The 25310-nt window shown below is 52.3% G+C and overlaps 1 protein-coding gene across 1 annotated transcript in view; it reads left to right on the forward strand.

Annotated features, from left to right (window-relative positions):
- The window catches only part of lrrk1 (leucine-rich repeat kinase 1), a 246870-nt gene that overhangs the window by 117904 nt on the left and 103656 nt on the right, over positions 1 to 25310 (forward strand). Inside the window, exons 12-17 of the mRNA XM_072468809.1 lie at positions 7768 to 7838; positions 12235 to 12364; positions 12805 to 12917; positions 15922 to 16136; positions 18782 to 18946; positions 22311 to 22483. Of these exons, the coding sequence (XP_072324910.1) occupies positions 7768 to 7838; positions 12235 to 12364; positions 12805 to 12917; positions 15922 to 16136; positions 18782 to 18946; positions 22311 to 22483 (867 nt within the window). The remainder of the gene's footprint in view (positions 1 to 7767; positions 7839 to 12234; positions 12365 to 12804; positions 12918 to 15921; positions 16137 to 18781; positions 18947 to 22310; positions 22484 to 25310) is intronic.

Here is a 25310-nt window from a genome sequence, read left to right on the forward strand (position 1 = left end):
GACCAAACGGATCTCGTCCGAGGTCTCTTGAGGCGAAGGGGTTGAATCCCAAAGCATCAGGTACATCGGGAATCTGCACATTAGCGTAGGGCTTACTGCCTCGCTCTAATATGCAGATTTACCAAAAGATGGCCCTGCCCATTATGGGCGGGATTCACCGCACAACGTCTCGCGAGTTTACGTTGAATCTCGGGAGGCGTTGCGAGTCGGGTAGACCCCGCTCCCGGGATCTCTCGGCTTTCACTGGCCACGCAGCGCGGTGAGCTGCTTTTCTGGCGCAGCGTGGCCGGAGGATCGCGCCCGTTGCCGTTATTTTCTCATGTGCTGTAACCCTTGTGTCTACAAAGAGGAAGTACATTTTAGATATCCTGCACCTCGTTTTCCTTTTAGAGAAGATGAGTGGAACCAAGGCAGGGTGGGTGGCGGGCGAGGTTGGTGTGGTGATGGGTGGTGTATTTATGTAATTCCTCATTGTGGTTGAGGAAAGTCCTCAGTTGGTGTTATCTGTGTCGGGTTTTCTTTTGTATTTCTATTACTTTGGGCTTATCTCCTACGAAAGATTGTGTAGCCAGTAGAGGACTGGGTTCCTTGTGATACTTCCATGTGGTTAGTGTCCCTGGAGTTGTTGGAGTCAGAGGAAATGTGTGATGGTGCACACCTGGGTGTGGTTGGTTAATCCGTGCTTGACTTGTCTTCCTCAATATTCTCGGTTGTGTGGATGGTGACAGCGATTGCTTGATCGGCTGGGTGAGGGCAGTAGTAACTGTGTTGACCTCGGTCGGGTGGAGGATCTATTGAGTGGTGGACTGAGCTCTCCTCTCTCACCTTGTCTCCTCTTGGGGGCACCTGGCCTGCTTTCTCCCCCCCCTCCCCCTCGAAATAGGGTTCCACTGGGGAGGTGGGAGCCTCTGGGTTGTCGTGTTTGAGTGAGAGCCTGAGTGCTGTGGATTGGTGCTGTTGGTGTATTTCTTCGGTTCAAGGATAGGCTGATTGGGGGAGTTAGGCACTCTCCTCCAAGTCAAGTGTTTTTCAAACCTTCTTTCCGGGGACCCACGTTTGGCACCGGCCAACCTTCACGACACATGCCGACCGACTATCGCAACACATGTCATGTTCACTTGCCTTTTAATGCAAAGGGGAACCTGCTTTGTCCTCACAATTGCACTTGAATCGATGCAAAGGAGCAGAGGGCAATGCGCATATCAGATGCAGTTCCTTTGTGCCGTCTTCATCTTTATGAAAACAGAAAATGCAACCTGTAGGTCGTCATGAAGGGAAGTAGCAACAAAATGCTTGTTTTACTCAGCACTGGATACTCCTGGGAGATGCTACACCAGAATCCTGACAGCCTCATGGGCCTTTGGCATGTTTTTAATGGGGTATTACACACAGGTAAGCTGCAGCAGCGTAGTCTTTTAATTTGGAGTCAGCTGTAAGTAAATAACAGGCTCTGGGGAATATTCCACTCACCACTTCTCTTTCGGATTCTCAAACTTCTCTCATTTGCCAGTACTTCCCTGCGTATTATGCTCTTGGGTTTTGCCTTCTTATTTCCAATGGTGAGTGGGTCAGGCTGTTGTGGGGTGAGTGGGTCAGGCTGTTGTGGGGTGAGTGGGTCAGGCTGTTGTGCGGTGAGTGGGTCAGGCTGTTGTGGGGTGAGTGGGTCAGGCGGTTGCGCGGTGAGTGGGTCAGGCTGTTGTGGAGTGAGTGGGTCAGGCTGTTGTGGGGTGAGTGGGTCAGGCTGTTGTGCGGTGAGTGGGTCAGGCTGTTGCGCGGTGAGTGGGTCAGGCTGTTGTGGGGTGAGTGGGTCAGGCTGTTGTGGGGTGAGTGGGTCAGGCTGTTGTGGAGTGAGTGGGTCAGGCTGTTGTGCGGTGAGTGGGTCAGGCTGTTGTGGGGTGAGTGGGTCAGGCTGTTGTGCGGTGAGTGGGTCAGGCTGTTGTGCGGTGAGTGGGTCAGGCTGTTGTGGGGTGAGTGGGTCAGGCTGTTGTGGGGTGAGTGGATCAGGCTGTTGTGCGATGAGTGGGTCAGGCTGTTGTGCGATGAGTGGGTCAGGCTGTTGTGCGATGAGTGGGTCAGGCTGTTGTGCGGTGAGTGGGTCAGGCTGTTGTGGGGTGAGTGGGTCAGGCTGTTGTGTGGTGAGTGGGTCAGGCTGTTGTGGGGTGAGTGGGTCAGGCTGTTGTGCTGTGAGTGGGTCAGGCTGTTGTGGGGTGAGTGGGTCAGGCTGTTGTGCGGTGAGTGGGTCAGGCTGTTGTGCGGTGAGTGGGTCAGGCTGTTGTGCGGTGAGTGGGTCAGGCTGTTGTGGGGTGAGTGGGTCAGGCTGCTGTGCGGTGAGTGGGTCAGGCTGTTGTGTGGTGAGTGGGTCAGGCTGTTGTGCTGTGAGTGGGTCAGGCTGTTGTGGGGTGAGTGGGTCAGGCTGTTGTGCGGTGAGTGGGTCAGGCTGTTGTGGGGTGAGTGGGTCAGGCTGTTGTGGGGTGAGTGGGTCAGGCTGTTGTGGGGTGAGTGGGTCAGGCTGTTGTGCGGTGAGTGGGTCAGGCTGTTGTGCGGTGAGTGGGTCAGGCTGTCGTGGGGTGAGTGGGTCAGGCTGTTGCGCGGTGAGTGGGTCAGGCTGTTGTGGGGTGAGTGGGTCAGGCTGTTGTGGGGTGAGTGGGTCAGGCTGTTGTGCGGTGAGTGGGTCAGGCTGTTGTGCGGTGAGTGGGTCAGGCTGTCGTGGAGTGAGTGTGTCAGGCTGTTGCGCGGTGAGTGGGTCAGGCTGTTGTGGGGTGAGTGGGTCAGGCTGTTGTGGGGTGAGTGGGTCAGGCTGTTGTGCGGTGAGTGGGTCAGGCTGTTGTGCGGTGAGTGGGTCAGGCTGTCGTGGAGTGAGTGGGTCAGGCTGTGTGCGGTGAGTGGGTCAGGCTGTTGTGCGGTGAGTGGGTCAGGCTGTTGTGGGGTGAGTGGGTCAGGCTGTCGTGGGGTGAGTGGGTCAGGCTGTTGTGGGGTGAGTGGGTCAGGCTGTTGTGCGGTGAGTGGGTCAGGCTGTTGTGGGGTGAGTGGGTCAGGCTGTTGTGGGGTGAGTGGGTCAGGCTGTCGTGGGGTGAGTGGGTCAGGCTGTTGTGGGGTGAGTGGGTCAGGCTGTTGTGGGGTGAGTGGGTCAGGCTGTTGTGGGGTGAGTGGGTCAGGCTGTTGTGCGGTGAGTGGGTCAGGCTGTTGTGGGGTGAGTGGGTCAGGCTGTCGTGGGGTGAGTGGGTCAGGCTGTTGTGGGGTGAGTGGGTCAGGCTGTTGTGGGGTGAGTGGGTCAGGCTGTTGTGGGGTGAGTGGGTCAGGCTGTTGTGGGGTGAGTGGGTCAGGCTGTTGTGGGGTGAGTGGGTCAGGCTGTTGTGGGGTGAGTGGGTCAGGCTGTTGTGGGGTGAGTGGGTCAGGCTGTTGTGGGGTGAGTGGGTCAGGCTGTTGTGCGGTGAGTGGGTCAGGCTGTTGTGCGGTGAGAGGGTCAGGCTGTTGTGCGGTGAGTGGGTCAGGCTGTTGTGGGGTGAGTGGGTCAGGCTGTTGTGGGGTGAGTGGGTCAGGCTGTTGTGCGGTGAGTGGGTCAGGCTGTTGTGGGGTGAGTGGGTCAGGCTGTTGTGGGGTGAGTGGGTCAGGCTGTTGTGGGGTGAGTGGGTCAGGCTGTTGTGGGGTGAGTGGGTCAGGCTGTTGTGGGGTGAGTGGGTCAGGCTGTTGCGCGGTGAGTGGGTCAGGCTGTTGCGCGGTGAGTGGGTCAGGCTGTTGCGCGGTGAGTGGGTCAGGCTGTTGTGGGGTGAGTGGTTCAGGCTGTTGTGCGGTGAGTGGGTCAGGCTGTTGTGGGGTGAGTGGGTCAGGCTGTTGTGCGGTGAGTGGGTCAGGCTGTTGCGCGGTGAGTGGGTCAGGCTGTTGTGGGGTGAGTGGTTCAGGCTGTTGTGCGGTGAGTGGGTCAGGCTGTTGTGCGGTGAGTGGGTCAGGCTGTTGTGCGGTGAGTGGGTCAGGCTGTTGTGCGGTGAGTGGGTCAGGCTGTTGTGCGGTGAGTGGGTCAGGCTGTTGTGGGGTGAGTGGGTCAGGCTGTTGTGCGGTGAGTGGGTCAGGCTGTTGTGGGGTGAGTGGGTCAGGCTGTTGTGCGGTGAGTGGGTCAGGCTGTTGTGGGGTGAGTGGGTCAGGCTGTTGTGGGGTGAGTGGGTCAGGCTGTTGTGGGGTGAGTGGGTCAGGCTGTTGTGCGGTGAGTGGGTCAGGCTGTTGTGGGGTGAGTGGGTCAGGCTGTTGTGCGGTGAGTGGGTCAGGCTGTTGTGCGGTGAGTGGGTCAGGCTGTTGTGGGGTGAGTGGGTCAGGCTGTTGTGCGGTGAGTGGGTCAGGCTGTTGTGGGGTGAGTGGGTCAGGCTGTTGTGGGGCTGAGTGTGTCAGGCTGTTGTGGGGTGTGTTGGTCAGGCTGTTGTGCGGTGAGTGGGTCAGGCTGTTGTGCGGTGAGTGGGTCAGGCTGTTGTGCGGTGAGTGGGTCAGGCTGTTGTGGGGTGAGTGGGTCAGGCTGTTGTGCGGTGAGTGGGTCAGGCTGTTGTGCGGTGAGTGGGTCAGGCTGTTGTGGGGTGAGTGGGTCAGGCTGTTGTGGGGTGAGTGGGTCAGGCTGTTGTGGGGTGAGTGGGTCAGGCTGTTGTGGGGTGAGTGGGTCAGGCTGTTGTGGGGTGAGTGGGTCAGGCTGTTGTGGGGTGTGTGGGTCAGGCTGTTGTGCGGTGAGTGGGTCAGGCTGTTGTGCGGTGAGTGGGTCAGGCTGTTGTGGGGTGAGTGGGTCAGGCTGTTGTGGAGTGAGTGGGTCAGGCTGTTGTGGGGTGAGTGGGTCAGGCTGTTGTGGGGTGAGTGGGTCAGGCTGTTGTGCTGTGAGTGGGTCAGGCTGTTGTGGGGTGAGTGGGTCAGGCTGTTGTGGGGTGAGTGGGTCAGGCTGTTGTGGGGTGAGTGGGTCAGGCTGTTGTGGGGTGAGTGGGTCAGGCTGTTGTGGGGTGAGTGGGTCAGGCTGTTGTGCGGTGAGTGGGTCAGGCTGTTGTGCGGTGAGTGGGTCAGGCTGTTGTGGGGTGAGTGGGTCAGGCTGTTGTGGGGTGAGTGGGTCAGGCTGTTGTGCGGTGAGTGGGTCAGGCTGTTGTGGGGTGAGTGGGTCAGGCTGTTGTGCGGTGAGTGGGTCAGGCTGTTGTGCGGTGAGTGGGTCAGGCTGTTGTGGGGTGAGTGGGTCAGGCTGTTGTGCGGTGAGTGGGTCAGGCTGTTGTGCGGTGAGTGGGTCAGGCTGTTGTGGGGTGAGTGGGTCAGGCTGTTGTGGGGTGAGTGGGTCAGGCTGTTGTGCGGTGAGTGGGTCAGGCTGTTGTGGGGTGAGTGGGTCAGGCTGTTGTGCGGTGAGTGGGTCAGGCTGTTGTGCTGTGAGTGGGTCAGGCTGTTGTGCTGTGAGTGTGTCAGGCTGTTGTGGGGTGAGTGGGTCAGGCTGTTGTGCGGTGAGTGCGTCAGGCTGTTGTGGGGTGAGTGGGTCAGGCTGTTGTGGGGTGAGTGGGTCAGGCTGTTGTGCGGTGAGTGGGTCAGGCTGTTGTGCGTTGAGTGGGTCAGGCTGTTGTGGGGTGAGTGGGCCAGGCTGTTGTGCGGTGAGTGGGTCAGGCTGTTGTGGGGTGAGTGGGTCAGGCTGTTGTGGGGTGAGTGGGTCAGGCTGTTGTGGGGTGAGTGGGTCAGGCTGTTGTGGGGTGAGTGGGTCGGGCTGTTGTGCTGTGAGTGGGTCAGGCTGTTGTGGGGTGAGTGGGTCAGGCTGTTGAGGGGTGAGTGGGTCAGGCTGTTGTGCGGTGAGTGGGTCAGGCTGTTGTGGGGTGAGTGAGTCAGGCTGTTGCGCGGTGAGTGGGTCAGGCTGTTGCGCGGTGAGTGTGTCAGGCTGTTGCGCTGTGAGTGGGTCAGGCTGTTGTGGGGTGAGTGGGTCAGGCTGTTGTGGGGTGAGTGGGTCAGGCTGTTGTGGGGTGAGTGGGTCAGGCTGTTGTGGGGTGAGTGGGTCAGGCTGTTGTGGGGTGAGTGGGTCAGGCTGTTGTGGGGTGAGTGGGTCAGGCTGTTGTGCGGTGAGTGGGTCAGGCTGTTGTGCGGTGAGTGGGTCAGGCTGTTGCGCGGTGAGTGGGTCAGGCTGTTGTGGGGTGAGTGGGTCAGGCTGTTGTGGGGTGAGTGGGTCAGGCTGTTGTGGGGTGAGTGGGTCAGGCTGTTGTGGGGTGAGTGGGTCAGACTGTTGTGCGGTGAGTGGGTCAGGCTGTTGTGCGGTGAGTGGGTCAGGCTGTTGTGGAGTGAGTGGGTCAGGCTGTTGTGGAGTGAGTGGGTCAGGCTGTTGTGGGGTGAGTGGGTCAGACTGTTGTGCGGTGAGTGGGTCAGGCTGTTGTGCGGTGAGTGGGTCAGGCTGTCGTGGAGTGATGGGTCAGGCTGTTGTGCGGTGAGTGGGTCAGGCTTGTGTGATGTGTGTCAGGCTGTTCTGTGGTGAGTGTGCCAAGCTGCTGTGTGGTGCGTGTATCAGGCTGTCTAGTGTAATGAATGTGTCATGCTCTCTAGTGAGTGTGTCAGGCTGTGATATGACGAGCGTGCCAGGACATTGTATGGTGAGTGTGTCAGGTTATGATGTGGTCGGTGCGAGTGTGTCGGGCTGTTTTGTGAGAGTGTGGCCGGCTGTTTTGTGAGAGTGTGGCAGGCTGTTTTGTGAGAGTGTGGCAGGCTGTTTTGTGAGAGTGTGGCAGGCTGTTTTGTGAGAGTGTGGCAGGCTGTTTTGTGAGAGTGTGGCAGGCTGTTTTGTGAGAGTGTGGCAGGCTGTTTTGTGACGACTGTCAGGCTGTTTTGTGAGAGTGTGGCAGGCTGTTTTGTGAGATTGTGGCAGGCTGTTTTGTGAGAGTGTGGCAGGCTGTTTTGTGAGAGTGTGGCAGGCTGTTTTGTGACGACTGTCAGGCTGTTTTGTGAGAGTGTGTCAGGCTGTTTTGTAAGAGTGTGGCCAGCTGTTTTGTGCGATTGTGGCAGGCTGTTTTGTGAGAGTGTGTCAGGCTGTTTTGTGAGAGTGTGGCAGGCTGTTTTGTGAGAGTGTGTCAGGCTGTTTTGTGAGAGTGTGTCAGGCTGTTTTGTGAGAGTGTGGCAGGCTGTTTTGTGAGAGTGTGTCAGGCTGTTTTGTGAGAGTGTGTCAGGCTGTTTTGTGAGAGTGTGTCAGGCTGTTTTGTGAGAGTGTGGCAGGCTGTTTTGTGAGAGTGTGTCAGGCTGTTTTGTGAGAGTGTGTCAGGCTGTTTTGTGAGAGTGTGTCAGGCTGTTTTGTGAGAGTGTGTCAGGCTGTTTTGTGGCGACTGTCAGGCTGTTTTGTGAGAGTGTGTCGGGCTGTTTTGTGAGAGTGTGTCAGGCTGTTTTGTGAGAGTGTGGCAGGCTGTTTTGTGAGAGTGTGTCAGGCTGTTTTGTGAGAGTGTGGCAGGCTGTTTTGTGAGAGTGTGTCAGACTGTTTTGTGAGAGTGTGGCAGGCTGTTTTGTGGCGACTGTCAGGCTGTTTTGTGAGAGTGTGGCAGGCTGTTTTGTGAGAGTGTGTCAGGCTGTTTTGTGAGAGTGTGTCAGGCTGTTTTGTGTGAGTGTGGCAGGCTGTTGTGTGGCGACTGTCAGGCTGTTGCATGGTGAGTGTGTCAGGCTGTTTTGTGAATGTTTCAGGCTGTTTTGTGACAGTGTGCCAGGCTGTTGCGAGTGGAGTGTGTCAGGCTGTGATGAATTCACAGATTACTGAGAGCTCTGTTCTTTTCCCGGCACTTGAATGCTGTGTTTTCTTCTTGGTTGCAGGAGTGAAGAAGGTGCCAGAACTCGAAAAGTCAGCTTTTTTACAACTCGCCAAAAGAAAAATTGTGACACAGGTAAAGAATCCGCAGATGGTGAAACGGGGCTTGTGCAGGAGGAGGCCCCTTCAGCCCTCACTGAACATAGACCCCACTCAGGATTTTTTGACACAGTCCAATTTTCCCCTTTATAATTCTACCTTTTCCAGTATTTACAGAATTTGAGTCACTTGTGACCCTGCATCACATGCATCATCTTTAAACATTGATGGCAAGGATAATACTTTTTGCCCAAACTATTTTTTAAATAAATTTAAATTACCCAATTATTTTTTTCCCAATTAAGGGCGAATTTAGTGTGGTCGATCCACCTAATCTGCACATCTTTGGGTTGTGGGAGTGAAACCCACGCACACAAGGGGGAGAATGTGCAAACTCCACACAGATAGTGACCCAGGGCCGGGATTCGAACCGGGTCCTCAGCGCCATAATCCCAGTGCTAACCATGTACCGCCCTCTTTTTGCCCAATCCTAATTGCCCCTTGAGAAGGTAGTGGTGAGCTGCCTGCTTGAACCATTGCAGTCCATGTGGTGTAGGTACATCCATCATGCTGTTGGGGAGGGAGTCCCAGGATCATGACCCAGTGTCAGTGAAGGAGCGGTGAGAGATTTTCCAAATGAAGAGGTCTTGCTCCATATGTGTGGAGTCCTCGTAAGTTTGCACCTGGAGTATTGTGTGCTCTCTCGGTGCCGGATATATTGGCCATAGACAAAGTGCAACACAGGGTTCAGCAGACATTCCGAGGATGATGGGATTGTTCTGTGAGGAGAAGCTGAGGAGACTGGGCCTGGGTTCCCTGGGTTCCGGAGGCTGAGAGGTGACATCATTGATACAGGGCTGATCAGGATTGATCACTCGAGGAGTGATGAATATTTGGAATTCTCTACCGCAGAGGGCTGTGGAGCCTTGGTCGTTGAGAATGTTCAAGACAGAGATCAATCAATTTCTAGATATTAAAGATTTCAAGGGATATGGGGAGATGGCATTGAAGTGGAAGATCAGCCATGAGCAGGCTTGAAGGGCCAAATGGCCTCTTCCTGCTAGGATTTCCAATGTTCTAAGTCGAGATGACGTGTGACTTGGAGAGGAACTTGCAAGCGGTGGCTCCCATACGTCTGCTGCCTTTCTCCTGGTAGAGGCCACAGGTTTTGAAGGTGCTGTTGAAGGCGTCTTGGTGAGTTCCTGCAGTGCAGCTTTTAGACTCCCCATTTGAAGAGGGATATAGCGAACTGGGAGAAAAGGTGACCCAGATTGGTCTGAACGATCCCAGTGATGTGGGCTGGGATTCTCCCGCAATCCGCACTTCCGGGGGCGAGTTGGCACATGTACAGGAGCGCCAGAGTGTTCTGGTGCATGCGCAGAATCGCTGGCGTGTTTCCTGCGCATGCGCAGGGAGTTTCTTCTCCGCGCCGGCCATCGCGAAGCCTTACAGAGGCCGGCGCGGAGGGAAAGTGTGCCCCCATGGCACAGGCCCGCCCGCAGATTGGTGGGCCCTGATCGTGGGCCAGGCCACCGTGCCCCCTCCCCCCCCCCCCCCCCCCCCCCCCCCCCGGGGCCAGAATCCCCCGTGCCCCCCCCGAGGACTCCGCAAGCCGCCCTCCAAGCCAGGTCCCGCTGGTATGGACCTTGTCTAATGCACGCCAGCGGGACTGGCCAAAAACGGGCGGCTGCTCGGCCCATCGGGGCCCGGAGAATCGCCGGGAGGGCCGCTGCCAATGGCTCCCGACCGGCGCGGCCCGATCCCCGCCCCCACCCAAAAACCGGCGCTGGAGAATTCAGCAGCCGGTATCGGAGTGGAGGGGCGGGATTCACATCACCCCCCTGCGATTCTCCGACCCGGCAGGGGGTAGGAGAATCCCGCCCGCGGTCTCTGGGTTTCGAGGAAAAGCTGGGACAAAGACAAATGTGTTCTGTAAAAGTGAATGGATTGCGGTAGCTCAGGTGAAACTGTTCAGAATGACACTGTAAGGGAAATAGATAAATATTGCTTCTTTTAACTGACAGAGATTTGAGGCATAAACCATGATCTTAAAACAAGAACTCAGTGGAGATTGGGAGAAATTTGAAGAAGCATTTTGCACAGAATGTTATCATTAACATCCTGGGGTTATAATTGTGTCGATGGTACACACGGCTGTCACTGTGTCGGTGGTTTGGGAGTTAATGTTGAAGGTGGTGGATGGGATGCCAATCAAGTGGGGCTGCTTTGTCCTGGATGATGTTGAGCTTCTTGAGTGTTGTTGAGCTGCACTCATCCAGGCAAGTGGAGAGTATTCCATCACCCTCCTTGATTTTTTTATAAATGTTTTTAATTTGGTTTTTGAATAAACTATATTAACCGTTACGTACACAAAATGGAATACATATATATACACAGAAGAGAAGGGAACACGCACAAAAAACAAAACAAACAACAACAAAAAAGTTAGAATAAAATAACTAGTAGGGTATTATGTGCTAGCTCAACAACACCAGCTCTGTACAATTGGCAGTATTGTTTTTAGCACATAAGTAGGCATCTGTTTGTGGGGGGGGGGGGACTGGGGGGGGTACATATACATTTGGGCGCCGGGAAAACAATACAGAACAATTACAGAGGGCAATACGCGATTGGATCTGGTGCTTCTCTCGGATGGTTTTCGCTGCCATTGTCGTCTCGCGGTCCCCTCAGCTTCAACTGTTCGTCCCGTCTTTCACCCGGATTTTCCTTGTTCTCTGCTCCTGTAGATGCCAAGTTTGTTATTGTTTCCCGTGCCCTCCTTCTGGCTGTCATTCCCTTGTCTCCCCCCCACCTCACTTCTCCTCTATTGTTCCCTGTCTCCTCCCTCTTTCCCCCCCCCCCCCCTCACCTGTGGTTCGCCTTTCTTTTCTCTTAGGTTTAGCTGCTATACCCCCCGCCCCCCCACCCCGGTCTATCCCTCCCTCCCCCACCTCGGCTACTTTCCCCTGATTCTTGGCTACCTGGCTATTCTTCTGCTTGTTCGTTGGCCACAAACAAGTCCCGGAACAATTGGGTGAATGGCTCCCACGTTCTGTGGAAGCCGTCGTCTGACCCTCGGATGGCGAATTTGATTTTCTCCATTTGGAGAGATTCTGAGAGGTCGGACAGCCAGTCTGCAGCTTTGGGTGGTGCTGCTGACCGCCAGCCGAACAGGATTCTACGGTGGGCGATCAGGGAAGCAAAGGCAAAGGCGTCCACCCTCCTCCCCAGGAATAGATCTGGCTGGTCTTATACCCCGAAGACCGCCACTTTCGGGCATGGCTCCACTCTCATCCCCATCACTTTGGACATTGCCTCGAAGAAGGCTGTCCAGCGCCCTGCAAGCCTGGGCAAGACCAGAACATGTGGGCGTGGTTGGCTGGGCCTCCTTGGCACCGTTCACTTCTATCCTCCACCTCCGGGAAGAACCTACTCATAGGAGTTCTTGTTAAATGGGCTCTATGCACCACATTTAGTTGCATCAGGCTGAGCCTTGCGCACGTGGAGGTGGAGTTGACCCTATGCAGTGCTTCGCTCCAGAGTCCCCACCCTATTTCAATCCCCAGGTCTTCCTCCCATTTCTTTCTTGTTGCGTCCAGTCCGGTGTCAGCCCTTTCTACCAGTCGTTCATACATGTCGCTGCAGTTCCCCTTATCTAGGATGCTTGCGTTCAGTAACGCTTCCAGTAATGTCTGTCGTGGCGGTTGTGGATACGTCCTTGTCTCCTTTCGTAGGAAGTTTTTGAGCTGGAGATACCTTAGCTCGTTCCCCCTGGCTAGCTGGAATTTCTCTGTCAGTTCATCCATTGTTGCGATCCTGCCGTCCGTGTATAGGTCCCTGACTGTCAGTGTCCCTCCGTCCTGTCCCCACTTTTTGAAGGTGGCGTCAGTCAGCGCTGGTGTGAACCTATGGTTGTTGCAGATGGGAGCTTTGTCTGACATTTTGGCCAGGCCAAATTGCTGCCGTAGTTGGTTCCAGGACTGGAGAGTGGCTAACACCACTGGGCTGCTGGAGTATTTTTTGGGTGGGGATGCCATACGAACGCCATGATTAGTTTGTCTAGTGTTTTGAAAAAGGCCCTGGGGATGTAGATCGAGTTGGATCTATGTAGGAAGAGGTACCGGGGCAGCCCGTCCATTTTGATCGTCTGGACTCTCCCCGCGAGGGAGAGTGTTCCATCACGCTCCTGACTTGTGCCTTATAGATGGTGGACAGGGTTTAGGGAGTCAGGAGCTGAGTTACCCACTGCCTCTGATCTGCTGTTGTCACAACAGTATTCATCTGCTAGTCCAGTTCAGTTCATACACAATTCTAACCCCCAGGATGCTGATGAAGGTAATAGAATCCCAGAATGGAAAATACTCAGCAAAGACCGAGAGTAACGTGTTATTAAACACTAACGGAGCAACATGCATGCTTTCTTTTATTTTCAGTTTCACCAGTTGAGTTTCCACAGTTCCTCGGTGAGTGCTTGGAAGTTCTACATCTGGACAATAATTTTCTTGATTCGGTCCCCCAGTCGGTGTGCTGGCTGCGAGCTCTGTCTGAGCTGTACCTTTCAAAGTGAGTCTTGTACTTGTTTATAATGAACTCAGGAGTACGGGATTACTGTGGACTCCCATGGCGATGGCAGCACGCTACATTCAGTTAAATGCTGGGGGCAGATTGTTAAAAATTTATTTTCTAGAAAATATTACCAACCCATTAATGTCTCTGCCAGACTTCCCTGGGTGAGTTTATCCGACAGAGTGGAAGAGGGCCATGGTTTGGTTCTCAATTCCAATTTGGGTCCGGGGCTCTGTCTATATCCCAGGATTAAGAAGGACAAAAATAAATTAAAGTGTCTGCATTTAAATGACACTACATAATAAAATGCTCCAAGGTAAGTCACAGGGATGTTATCAGACAAACTTTGACACCAAAATTGGCTCCACAACCAAGTGGATGCTTACAGAGTGCAGATTCACTCTGCCTGTATATTTAACCCTTTCCTTTCTCGACAGCAATCCTGGAATCCGGGAGCTCCCAGCTGAGCTTGGCCAGCTGGCTAACCTGTGGCAGCTGGATATCGAACAATTAAACATCTCCAACGTGCCCACAGAGGTCAGGAACGAAGGTAAATTGAGCTTTCCTCGTTGTTTCAATGATTTTCAGGTTCGATTCCCGGCTTGGGTCACTGTCTGTGTGGAGTCTGCACGTTCTCCCCGTGTGGGTTTCCTCCGGGTGCTCCGGTTTCCTCCCACAGTCCAAAGACGTGCAGGTTAGGTGGATTGGCCATGATTAATTGCCCTTAGTGTCCAAAAAGGTTCGGTGGGGTTACTGGGTTACGGGGATAGGGTGGAGGCGTGGGCTTAAGTGGGGTGTTCTTTCCAAGGGCTGAATGGCCTCCTTCTGCACTGTAGATTCTATGATTCGATCCGTCTCTGGGCTACCAGGAAGGCAAAAGCCAAACATTAGCCTCTCTCGCCCCCTGGACTCCCGGGTCTTCTGACAATCCAAAGATCACCACTATCTTAGTCTGGTATTGTCTTTTGGTGTCCTTAATGGCTTTGCGGAGGCTGTACCTAGATTTCTTGTTTAGGTCAGGATCAACTGTGTTGAATGCCTCAGACCTGGACTAGAGTAGGGAGTGGATTTCCCGGTTAAACTATGGCTTCCGGTTGGGAACGCAGGTACTAACTTCTTTGACACGCAGTCTTCGACAAACTTACTGATGGGTCCAATGAGGGAAAGGGGTAGAGGCTGTGCCCAGTGAGGGGAGGGGGTGGAGGACTGGGTCCAGTGAGGGGAGGGGGTAGAGGCTGTGTCCAGTGAGGGGAGGGGGTGGAGGACTGGGTCCAGTGTGGGGTGGGGGTGGGGGACTGGGTCCAAGAGGGGTTGAAGTGGGGTACTGGGTCCAGTGAGGGGAGGGGGTGGGGGACTGGGTCCAGTGTGGTGAGGGGGTGGGGCTCTGGGTCCAATGAGGGGTAGAGGTGGGGAACTGGGTCCAGTGAGGGGAGGGGGTGGGGGACTGGGTCCAGTGAGGGGTTGAAGTGGGGGACTGGGTCCAGTGAGGGGAGAGGGTGGGAGACTGGGTCCAGTGAGGGGAGGGGGTGGGGGACTGGATCCAGTGAGGGGAGGGGGTGGGGGACTGGGTCCAGTGAGGGGAGCGGGTGGGGGACTGGGTCCAGTGAGGTGAGGGGCGGGGGTGGGGGACTGGGTCCAGTGAGGGGAGAGGGTGGGGGACTGGGTCCAATGAGGGGCTGGGGGTGGGGGACTGGGTCCAGTGAGGGGAGAGGGTGGGGGACTGGGTCCAGTGAGGGGAGGAGGTGGGGGACTGGATCCAGTGAGGGGAGGAGGTGGGGGACTGGGTCCAGTGAGGGGAGAGGGTGGGGGACTGGGTCCAGTGAGGTGAGGGGCGGGGGTGGGGGATTGGGTCCAGTGAGGGGAGGGGGTGGGGGACTGGGTCCAGTGAGGGGAGAGGGTGGGGGACTGGGTCCAGTGAGGAGAGCGGGTGGGGGACTGGGTCCAGTGAGGGGAGGGGGTGGGGGACTGGGTCCAGTGAGGGGAGGGGGTGGGGGACTGGGTCCAGTGAGGGGAGGGGGTGGAGGACTGGGTCCAGTGAGGGGAGGGGGTGGGGGACTGGGTCCAGTGAGGGGAGGGTGTGGAGGACTGGATCCAGTGAGGGGAGGGGGTGGGGGACTGGATCCAGTGAGGAGAGGGGGTGGGGGACTGGATCCAGTGAGGGGAGGGGGTGGGGGACTGGGTCCAGTGAGGGGAGTGGGTGGGGGACTGGGTCCAGTGAGGGGAGGTGGTGGGGGACTGGGTCCAGTGAGGGGAGGGGGTGGGGGACTGGGTCCAGTGAGGGGAGGGGGTGGGGGACTGGGTCCAGTGAGGGGAGGGGGTGGGGGACTGGATCCAGTGAGGGGAGGGGGTGGGGGACTGGGTCCAGTGAGGGGAGGGGGTGGGGGACTGGGTCCAGTGAGGGGAGTGGGTGGGGGACTGGGTCCAGTGAGGGGAGGTGGTGGGGGACTGGGTCCAGTGAGGGGAGCGGGTGGGGGACTGGGTCCAGTGAGGGGAGCGGGTGGGGGACTGGGTCCAGTGAGGGGAGTGGATGGGGGACTGGGTCCAGTGAGGGGAGGGGGTGGGGGACTGGGTCCAGTGAGGGGAGCGGGTGGGGGACTGGGTCCAGTGAGGGGAGCGGATGGGGGACTGGGTCCAGTGAGGGGAGGGGGTGGGGGACTGGGTCCAGTGAGGAGAGCGGGTGGGGGACTGGGTCCAGTGAGGGGAGGGTGTGGGGGACTGGGTCCAATGAGGGGTTGAGGTGGGGGACTGGGTCCAGTGAGGGGAGGGGGTGGGGAACTGGATCCAGTGAGGGGAGGGGGTGGGGGTCTGGGTCCAGTGAGGAGTTGAGGTGGGGGACTTAGTCCAGTGAGGGGAGGGGGGGTGGAGGACAGGGTCTAGTGAGGGGAGCGGGTGGGGGACTGGGTCCAGTGAGGGGTTGAGGTGGGGGACTGGGTCCAGTGATGGGAGGGGGTTGGGGATTGGGTCCAGTGAGGGGAGGGTGTGGGGGACTGCGTCCAGTGAGGGGTTGAGGTGGGGGACTGGGTCCAGTGAGGGGGAGAGGGTTGGGGACTGGGTCCAGTGAGGGGAGGGTGTGGGGGACTGGGTCCAGTGAGGGGAGGGGGTTGGGGACTGGGTCCAGTGAGGGGAGGGGGTTGGCGGCTGGGTCCAATGAGGGGAGGGGGTGGGGTCCGGGTCCGGTAGGGGGGTGGTATGAGTCTGACGGGGGGAGGGTGGGCTGAGTCTGGGGCGGGGGAGGCTGCGTCCGGTGGTTGGGGAGGGTGCTGAGTCCGGTGGGGTGGGGGCTGGCCATCATCCTGAAAAATCAAGCTTCGATTTTACTGACTAAACAATCAAGATCATTTTTATACAATTCAAACACTCTGCAAGGCTGCTGAGGAAAGGATACCTGTTATTATGGTAATGCAGAGAGATTATCAACTATTTTAGTTTTGTGGGAATTATTTAACTCTAACAATGAAATAGAGATCAGCAGCTGATCTGAGTCAAGTCTGAACTGTCTCTGAACCGAATCATCAAAATGGTGTGTTGTAATGTAGTAAATGACTATCCCACAGGGCCCTCGGCAGTACTGGCCTACCTGCGAGCACAGCTACGGAAGGCTGTGCCTTGCAAGCTGCTGAAGATGATCATTGTCGGGCCTCCACGTCAGGGGAAGTCCACTCTGTTGGAGACCCTTCAGTCTGGAAAGGCCACACACAACATTTCCAAAGAAGGTAGCATCCAAACCACCAGCTGGGAGCTCCTGCGACCTGCCTCACTCAAGACTAAGGTATGGATAGCGTTTTTGTCTTTCAATATTGTGGAGGTGTATGATACATAGGTTGGTATTTTTAGTGGATCCGAAATGGATCATTTCCGCTATGTTGCTGAGGGCATCGCGGAAAGGGGATCTTGATGAGCTCATTACCTCCACCCCTGAACCTATTGGAGAATCCAGGAGGGCAACGAATGTTACTAATTCAGAGGGGGAGAGTATCACTGAACAGTCTCTGCCTGACCCATGGGAGGATTCTTCCACCCATTTGAACAGAAACAGGACGATCAAGACGTGCAAACAGAACTCTGTTTCGCTCTCCCCGGATGCTACCAGACCTGCTTCGAGCATTTTCTGCATTTATTTTAACTTTGAATAAGTAGGATAAGTGCGAGAGGAGAGTGGGAATAGGGGATCAGGATGGACATGGGAGATTAGGATACTGCTTGTCCCTCTCTGCCAACAAGGTCTGATTTGATTAGAAAGACTTGTGTGATCTGTATGATGCCCTTTGAAGGTAATTTGCCCCCTTTATTAAAGGTTTGTGTATAAATGCTCCTTGCCACAATTCTGGGTCCTTTCCCATCGTCACCCCAGACCCGATCAACACCACTTGCTCCCTTGCATCAACCTGGATTCTAATATCGAACCACTGTCCAGATTGTTTGACGGATTGGAGACAGGGCCCAGGAAAATGCAACTGGTTATATCAGCACAACAGCCCCACTTCCTTGGCATAGCAGAACATTTATGGGGAGGGGTGGGTTGCAGGGATGAGCTCCAATCCTTCAACCTATCGTGCTAGTGACAGCTCTTTGAAAAAGTAACTAGTCCCATTCCCCTGCCCTGTGAATTGTTCCTGTTTAGGCATTTACCCAATTTCCTTTTGAAAGTTACTATTGACTCTGCTTCAGGTGGGAGCAACACCTCCAGATCACAGCAACTTACTGCAGGTGAAACAATGCTTGATCTTCCCTCTGGTTTGCCTTCAATCTGTGTTACTGATCCCTCTGTCACTGAAAACACTTCCTCCTTATTTACTCTGTTAAAACCGTTCAGGATTTGAACACCTCCCCTCAACCATCTCCACTATCCCACTTTCCAATCAACCTCCTCTGCAGCTTCCCCTAAGGCATTGATATCCTTCCTAAAGTGTGGTGTCTGGAAACAAATGCAATTCTCCATTTTGGGACCTAACCAGGAATTGATTATATTTGTGGCTGTTTTAAACACTGACCGTGTTTCTTGGGCAGAGTGATTTTATTTGCCATGCCTTGTTTAAATGTCTCCAGCCCTGCAGGGATGGGTGTGAGGTGGTACACAGTGACTGCCAACCGATAACGGTCAGGCAGTCCATGGCCACCTACTGACGTCCTGTTAACAGGGGTAAAGGAAGGTCAGCTCATGGAGTGTCTGATAGGAGGAGTGGGGGAGGAGATTCGGACGCAGGTTAGGCTGTGACCTTTGCTGGGTGTGGTGAATGATATCTGTATACATATGTACCCTTAATGCATAGGCCCCTTTCAGACCGGATTTGGAACCCTGGGGGACCCCGCCTCCAGGAAGCTGTATATAAGGTTACGTTCAGTAGACAGCGTGCAGTGAGCACACTTCTGAGCAGCTGTCTGGTTTTCTGGTTATTAAAGCCTTTGTATTATCGAACTCCTCTCCTGAGTCGTAATTGAGGGTATCTCACTGGGAATCCTAAAGGAACACTCCTGTTCCACCTGCCCAAACAGATTAAAGTTCTAGACTAGCATGAAGCATCTTTTCTTTCTGTTGATCAGTTGCTGGGAGAGTGGGAGAGTGATGATGGTTTAATAAGGACACGGGGAGTCCACACCGAGTAAAATAAGAAACACAGTTTTATTTGCACAAAACGATATGTACACTAACCGGTAGATCCCTCTACTGGTCGGTGCCTTACTGGCCTAACCTTTATACATTGGTTAATTGAGATATCCCGCCCCTAGCGGGAGCTCGTACCCAGCAAGGACCACGGGGAAAACAAGCATTCCCACCTCATAGGTTCCATGTGGGATATCACAGGTGGTTTCCTCATTCCAACTGCATTAAGGACCTATTCCGTCATAGGATCTGAATGTTCCTAAATTCATGGGGCCTCAGCTTGCTTTCGGCAGCCTCCTCACCTGCCAGTGGAGACCTGCAGCTTTGTATTGTGAAGAGTTGGGATCTGAGTGGGAGATTAATGTCCGTATTTTAACTTCACTTCTCCCCATCCCCCCCAGGTTCGGCCATTGGGCGCAAGGTTAATGTTCATACCAATACTGCAGCGTTTAGTCCAAAACATCAATATTTGAAAATAGACAATGGGAAGAGAAAGAGGGAATGATTTTCACTTTGCAAAAATACCAATGTACCAAACAACTGAAACGTTCTGCTCCCGCAGCCATGTCCAGGGACACCTTGTGAAGTTACATTCCCCAATCCCGATCTTGGATCAGGGAGGCGCACGTCATTCCTTTACTTGAATGATTGAACCATACAGTGCCGAAGGAGGATTTTTGGCCAATTGTGCCTTTGTCAGCTGTGTGAATAAGCCACCCAATTCATCCCAATCCCTCGCTATACACCATCAACACAGTCATTCACTAAGTTACAGAATAACTGAATAAGTGTTTTTGTTCTCCATGTTGTAGGTAGACTCAGTTGTGTTTAATGTGTGGGATGTTGGAAGTGCAGCCAGAATGTCATCAGTCAATCAGTGCTTCTTCACCGATAAAGCTCTCTACGTGGTGGTGTGGAACCTGGCCCTTGGAGAGGAAGCAGTTGCAAACCTGCAGCCTTGGCTACTGAACATTGAGGTAGGAATTGGCCACAGCCTCACTGTGAGGGGCACATCCTGCCAAAATACTAAACCCTTCACACCTGCTCTTGCTTACCCATTAGAGAGAGGTCCTACAGCAACACAGTTTTCACAGCACACACAATCAGATAATGAACAAAACTGGATCATTGAATGAACATACCATAAGATCATACACCTCATTTAAACTTCCAAGAAGTTCTTGACAGTGTTCCGCGTGGAAGATTTCTAATTAATCTAAAGATCATTGTAATTCAGAATTGAAAAAGAGACTGGACAGGGAGCTAATTGTATAAAGTAGGAGAGAATACAACAGAGATGGAACGTCAGGTGATTGGGATTGTTTTCTGGGATTGGGACCTGTTCTTTCTAACATTGGTCAGTGGCCTGAAGGCCAAAGGCTGAACACATGAGCTGACAGCAAAGATTAAGAAAGGCAGTGAACGGATGCAACTGACCATTTGCAAAAGTATTTGGGAACATGGGGGGTATTTGGGGTTTCTAACATAGTGGGAAGTGGACAATGTGCCTGCTCATGCCCAGTCCAGTGACTGGCTGCCATTATGCGCTCTGCAGCCAATTATTGGCCACGTGGCAGGGTTGTGTGAAAACCAGAGGCCCAGGATAAGAAACACGATGGTGAATGGTGCAGGTGATAGCCGGGGAGGAGCTGCCATTGGGTGGGTTAAAGGTCCTCTGGCAGAAAGCATCAGGCCCACGGAGAGGTGACATCAAGAGGGAATAAACATTGCAGGTGAAGTGAGTAACTGTTGCAAACAGACGACCCACCACCATCCTTAACAGCCCAAATCCTCCTGAGGCACTCTCCATAACTCTGTGCCCTTACCAACTGGTCCAACATGAAAAGGTTTTATGACCACTGGAGGAATGGCAGAAGCACAGATAAGAGCAGTGCCAGACACTCAGCCCCTCGAACCTGCTACAACTATTTTGATTAAACATAAATAACCAAGTAAATGAACTCAAATTAACTGAGGGACAAATTAAAAGGACAGTCCTTTAAATGGAAACTGCCTTAATAAGAAGCGACTCACAAATGAGCATTAAAACATCAAATCAAAATGTGATTAACAGGGTCAATAAGACACCATTGCCCCTGCAGTACCCAATGAACATGGAAGGTCTCAAGGGCTCTCCCTCTCCAGGGATACCCGGCAGCAAATGTAGCCGCACAAGAGGGGCAGACAGCAGGGTCAGACAATGAAATGAAATGAAAATGAAAATCGCTTATTGTCACAAGTAGGCTTCAAATGAAGTTACTGTGAAAAGCCCCCAGTCACCACATTCCGGTGCCTGTTCGGGGAGGCTGGTACGGGAACCCCCTTGACCGCCCGCTGCCTGGACCTGTTGATGTAAGATCATTGGGTTGTTAATTGCCTCAAGAACTGTTTAATGGCCTTTATTGGGAGACAGACGAGCTTCTGGCTTTGTATCCCATTCGCCTTCTGTATTACTCCAATCAGGCATGATACCATTGGGAACAGTCACAACACTGAGATTTACAGTGCAGCAGGATAAACAGCTGTCCGAATGGTGAGTGTCAAATTGTTCCCAGCTAACCGGAGCCAGCATTCCGCATGTGGAACCTGGAGCCCGACCAGCAGTTCAGTTAGATTATGAATGACCAATCTCATGATTTAGCTACACCTCCCGGGGAGTCATGTTGGCACAGGAATACCTCAATCAGAGAGAGGGACAACAGGAGGAGGCCTGCAAGGCAAACTGGAAAGTCTGAAGGTTGCATGAGACGTCAACTGCTTTCATTGACCTTCTGAGGTCCAGCAAGATGCAAAGCCAAGCTGAAAGCCATGAAGGTCTTAAAGAGACAGCACACTGTGAGCAGAAGGCCTTCAAGGCGGACAATGTATAGGAGCACCATGGAGATTAATACTAGTTTCACCCATCACCCAAAGGAAGGGTTCACATCAAGATAGCTTTTGGAGGATGGACAGAAAAACCCAGGGACAGAATAACATCTGGATCAGAACATCTGAAGCATGAGTGTTAGAAAGGAAGTTACATTGTCTTTACCTCTCTATCTCACCTTGCAAGAGCAAAGAGCACACGATGTCCACGAGGAGAGTGGTTCTGGAGGTGGAATGGCCAATCTGGCAGTAGTGCCGTTAAATGAATGTGGAGGCCTTTGACCTTTGCCTTGGTAGGGTTCCCTCAGTGCTGACAGGCCCGACAGCGAGACTGGTCTGTCCCCTGAGTTATGCTCCTGTGGGCAGCCGATTGCGAAATCCCACAGATGTCTACTGCTGATCCCTGAAATGAGGCCGGTGTTAGGAAATTCAAGGCCACTGGCATCCTTGACAGCAAAGGGTGACCCCCTGCCCCTTGGGGAATAAGGTCCTTCTCCGGGAGTGTGCACAGATTAGCCACTACCTGGGCAGTCAAGCGAATGAAACTTTCCTTTGATGGCACCCTCTATTCTGTAGCAATCTCTTTTTGTCTCTCGTACTCCTCATCCAGCGCCTCTGCATCCCTCTGTATGACTAACACAGCCTCGGTCACAAACAGCTCAGATGCAGAAATTAGGTGGCACCCTTTGACCAAGATTTACCTCAGCTCCAAGAATCCCCTCTCTGTCAGTGCTCTCAATCACTGTTTCCTCAGTGAGGTCTGTGAATGTCCATGAGCTCCTTTTTGCATTTTCCCTCTTTAAGAAGCAGGTATTCCATAGTTTATTTTACTCAATAGCATTCTGCTACACAGCCTCTTGTATAAGCTTCTGTCAGTATGCGTGTATTCAACAAAATCCCACGGGTGACAAATGCTCTGAATTGTCTTCCTAATGACGGTAATTGAGGCCCACCACTTCCCACTGGTGGTAACCATCCTCTTTCAAATGCCACCTTCACAAAGGGAGCAATAATCCAGACCGTGTGTTGTATGCCCATCTCTAACACTCTCTCTGTCTCTCTCTATCTGTCTCTCCCCCTCTTTTTGTCTTTCTCCATCTTTGTCTCTCTCCCTCTCTCTGTCTCTCCCCCTCTCTCTGCCTCTCCCCCTCTCTCCGTCTCTCCCCCTCTCTCTGTCTCTCCCCCTCTCTCTGTCTCTCCCCCTCTCTCTGTCTCTCCCCCTCCCTCTGTCTCTCTAACTCCCCCTCTCTCTCCTCCTCCACTTTCTCTCTCCCCCTCTCTATCCCTCTCCCTCTGGTTCTCTATCTCTGTCTCGCTCCCTCTCTCTTTCTGTACCCCCCTTTCCATATGTGATTTTTCACATTTGGTTTCTTGCCTTTTCACCTTTCTGAGAAATATTGTTCAAGAACTACAAAAGCAGTGAACAGATTGAATCAGAAGTGGGTTTGCAAAGATTTTTGTTGTGTTTTATTTCAGGCAAAAGCTCCAAATGCTACAGTGATTGTTGTAGGAACCCATCTGGATTTAATTGACACCAAATTCCGCACAGAGAGAATCGCGACACTTCGAGCCTATGTCCTGGCCCTGTGTCGCTCTCCGTCTGGGCCTCGAGCGACTGGCTATCCTGACATCAGCTGCCGGAATTTACAGTGAGTGTCCTATTTAAGGTCTTTCATTTTGGTTTGCTGTGTTTCTGGGCCTTGTGATCTTCAATGCTTTTCACTTCCCTGATGTTGCTTTCTCCTCATCTTATTGAGAAGCAGTAAATACAGATCTGAATACGGAGGTTGCAAATGTTTTGCCAGTGTCAGAACGCCTGGGCTGTGTGTCACTGTTACTGGTACTGAACCTGTGGCCAACTCTTGCCCTTGTGAGCTTTCCGTGATCATCAAGTTGCTAGTTTCACATATTTTCTGTTTGCCAAAGTGAAGAATATCAGTCCTTTGCAGTTCAAAACTCTTCCACTAAATCTCAGCCTTCGATTCTCTCAGTTTAGGCTGAAAAACTAAGCCTATCCCTCGTCATAACGCCAAACAATATATTCAACTCTAAACCTAACACTAACCCTAACGGTAGACAGTGGTTAGCGCGGTTGCTTCAAAGCAACAGGGACCCGGGTTCGATTCCTGGCTTGGGTCACTGACTGTGCGGAGTCTGCACGTTCTCCCCATGTCTGCGTTTTCCTCCGGGTGCTCCAGTTTCCTCCCACAAGTCCTGAAAGACGTGCTTGTTAGGTGAAGTGGACATTCTGAATGTACACATTCGGGTACACATTCGGTGTACCCGAACAGGGGCCGGAGTGTGGCGACGAGGGGCTTTTCACAGTAACTTCATTTCAGTGTTAATGTAAGCCTACTTGTGACAATAATAAAGATTATTATTAATGCTCAACAGTACATTCAAATCTAACCCGAACAATATATTCAACCCTAACACTAAGCCAAACACTATATTCAACCTTAAACCTAACCCTAACAATATATTCAACCCTAAATCTAACCCGAACAATATATTCAACTCTAAAGCTAACCCCAATAATATATTCAACCCTAACCCTAACCCTAACAATATATTCAACCTTAAACCTAACCCGAACACTACATTCAACCCTAAACCTAACCCTAACAATATATTCAACACTAAACCTAACCCTAACAATATATTCAACCTTAAACCTAACCCTAACAATATATTCAACCCTAAACCTAACCCTAACGATATATTCAACCCTAAACCTAACCCTAACAATATATTCAACCTTAAACCTAACCCTAACGATATATTCAACCCTAAACCTAACCCTAACAATATATTCAACCTTAAACCTAACCCTAACAATATATTCAACCCTAAACCTAACCCTAACAATATATTCAACCCTAAACCTAACCCTAACAATATATTCAACCCTAAACCTAACCCTAACGATATATTCAACCCTAAACCTAACCCTAACAATATATTCAACCTTAAACCTAACCCTAACGATATATTCAACCCTAAACCTAACCCTAACAATATATTCAACCTTAAACCTAACCCTAACAATATATTCAACCCTAAACCTAACCCTAACAATATATTCAACCCTAAACCTAACCCTAACAATATATTCAACACTAAACCTAACCCTAACGATATATTCAACACTAAACCTAACCCTAACGATATATTCAACCCTAAACCTAACCCTAACACTACATTCAACCCTAAACCTAACCCTAACACTACATTCAACCCTAAACCTAACCCTAACAATATATTCAACACTAAACCTAACCCGAACAATATATTCAACTCTAAAGCTAATCCTAACAATATATTCAACCCTGAACCTAACCCAAACAATATATTCAACCCTAAACCTAACCACAACAATATATTCAACCCTAAACCTAACCCTAACACTACATTCAACCTTAAAGCTTCCCTAACAATATATTTAACTATTCAGAATGTATTAACATGGCCCGAGCCTTCCTTCCCCCTACCCCAGTTGTACTTATGGCCTCTATGAGTGTATTTGCAAATCGTCCGGAACAGTCGGTACTGTTCTGTTGTAGATCCTTGTCTGTCATGAATTAGTTTGCAGTTTAGGGTTGAATATATTGTTTAGCACTATGAGGAAGGACAGGCTTAGAATTTCAGCTTAGACTGAGAGAATCTGAGGCTGAGATTCAGTAGAAACTAGTTGCAGTTGTGTAAGATTCATACAGCCTGCAGGAGTAGAAATCCTTCAGCACTTTCATCGGGATGGACTGCTGATAATTTTTCCAAAATAAGAAATTGAACAAAGCTACTTCTAAGGTTGAATTTTGAAAGCACAATGTGTCACATATTGGACGCCAAACCCACAGACTGACAAAGCTCAGTGACAAAATGTCCCTTGCCCTCAGTTTCAAACCGCTCACAGATCTTGTACCAATGGCCACTCATCTAGTGGAAATTGCTTCCCAAACAATCACAAACTCCGGAATATCTTTTATCATTCTCCCATTTCCCAACAGCAGCCATTCTGTAGCCTCAGTGAGGAAATTTCCCAATTGTGTGCCGACTAATGTCAGTCTCTCTGCACCCATGTCCCAGTTGGGACAGGACAAAGTCTAACAAATACATCTCAGCCATTTGGTAGTTTATTTGGATTTAAAGCAGAAGTTTCAGCTGAAAAGATCCAAGACAGACAGGGGACGGGATTCTCCGTCCGGAGCACCCTTTTTTGGGTGCGGCACGCCCCTGCCGGCAGCGGGATTCTCCATCCTGGCAGTGGGACAATGGGGTATCCCATTGTGGGCACCCCCACGACATCAGGAAATCTGCGGACGTGGATCCCGCCGATGGAGAATCCAGCCAGGATGTCTGTTTAACTCGAGGGAATGTGCAATACAATCAGAGGAGCAGATACATAACTTTTGCCTTATTACAAAAAGCATGGCTATCGATTGAACTATGTATATACTTGATGTAACCCTGAATTTT

Source organism: Scyliorhinus torazame, chromosome 12 (assembly GCF_047496885.1).
Source record: "Scyliorhinus torazame isolate Kashiwa2021f chromosome 12, sScyTor2.1, whole genome shotgun sequence".
NCBI lineage: Eukaryota > Metazoa > Chordata > Chondrichthyes > Carcharhiniformes > Scyliorhinidae > Scyliorhinus > Scyliorhinus torazame.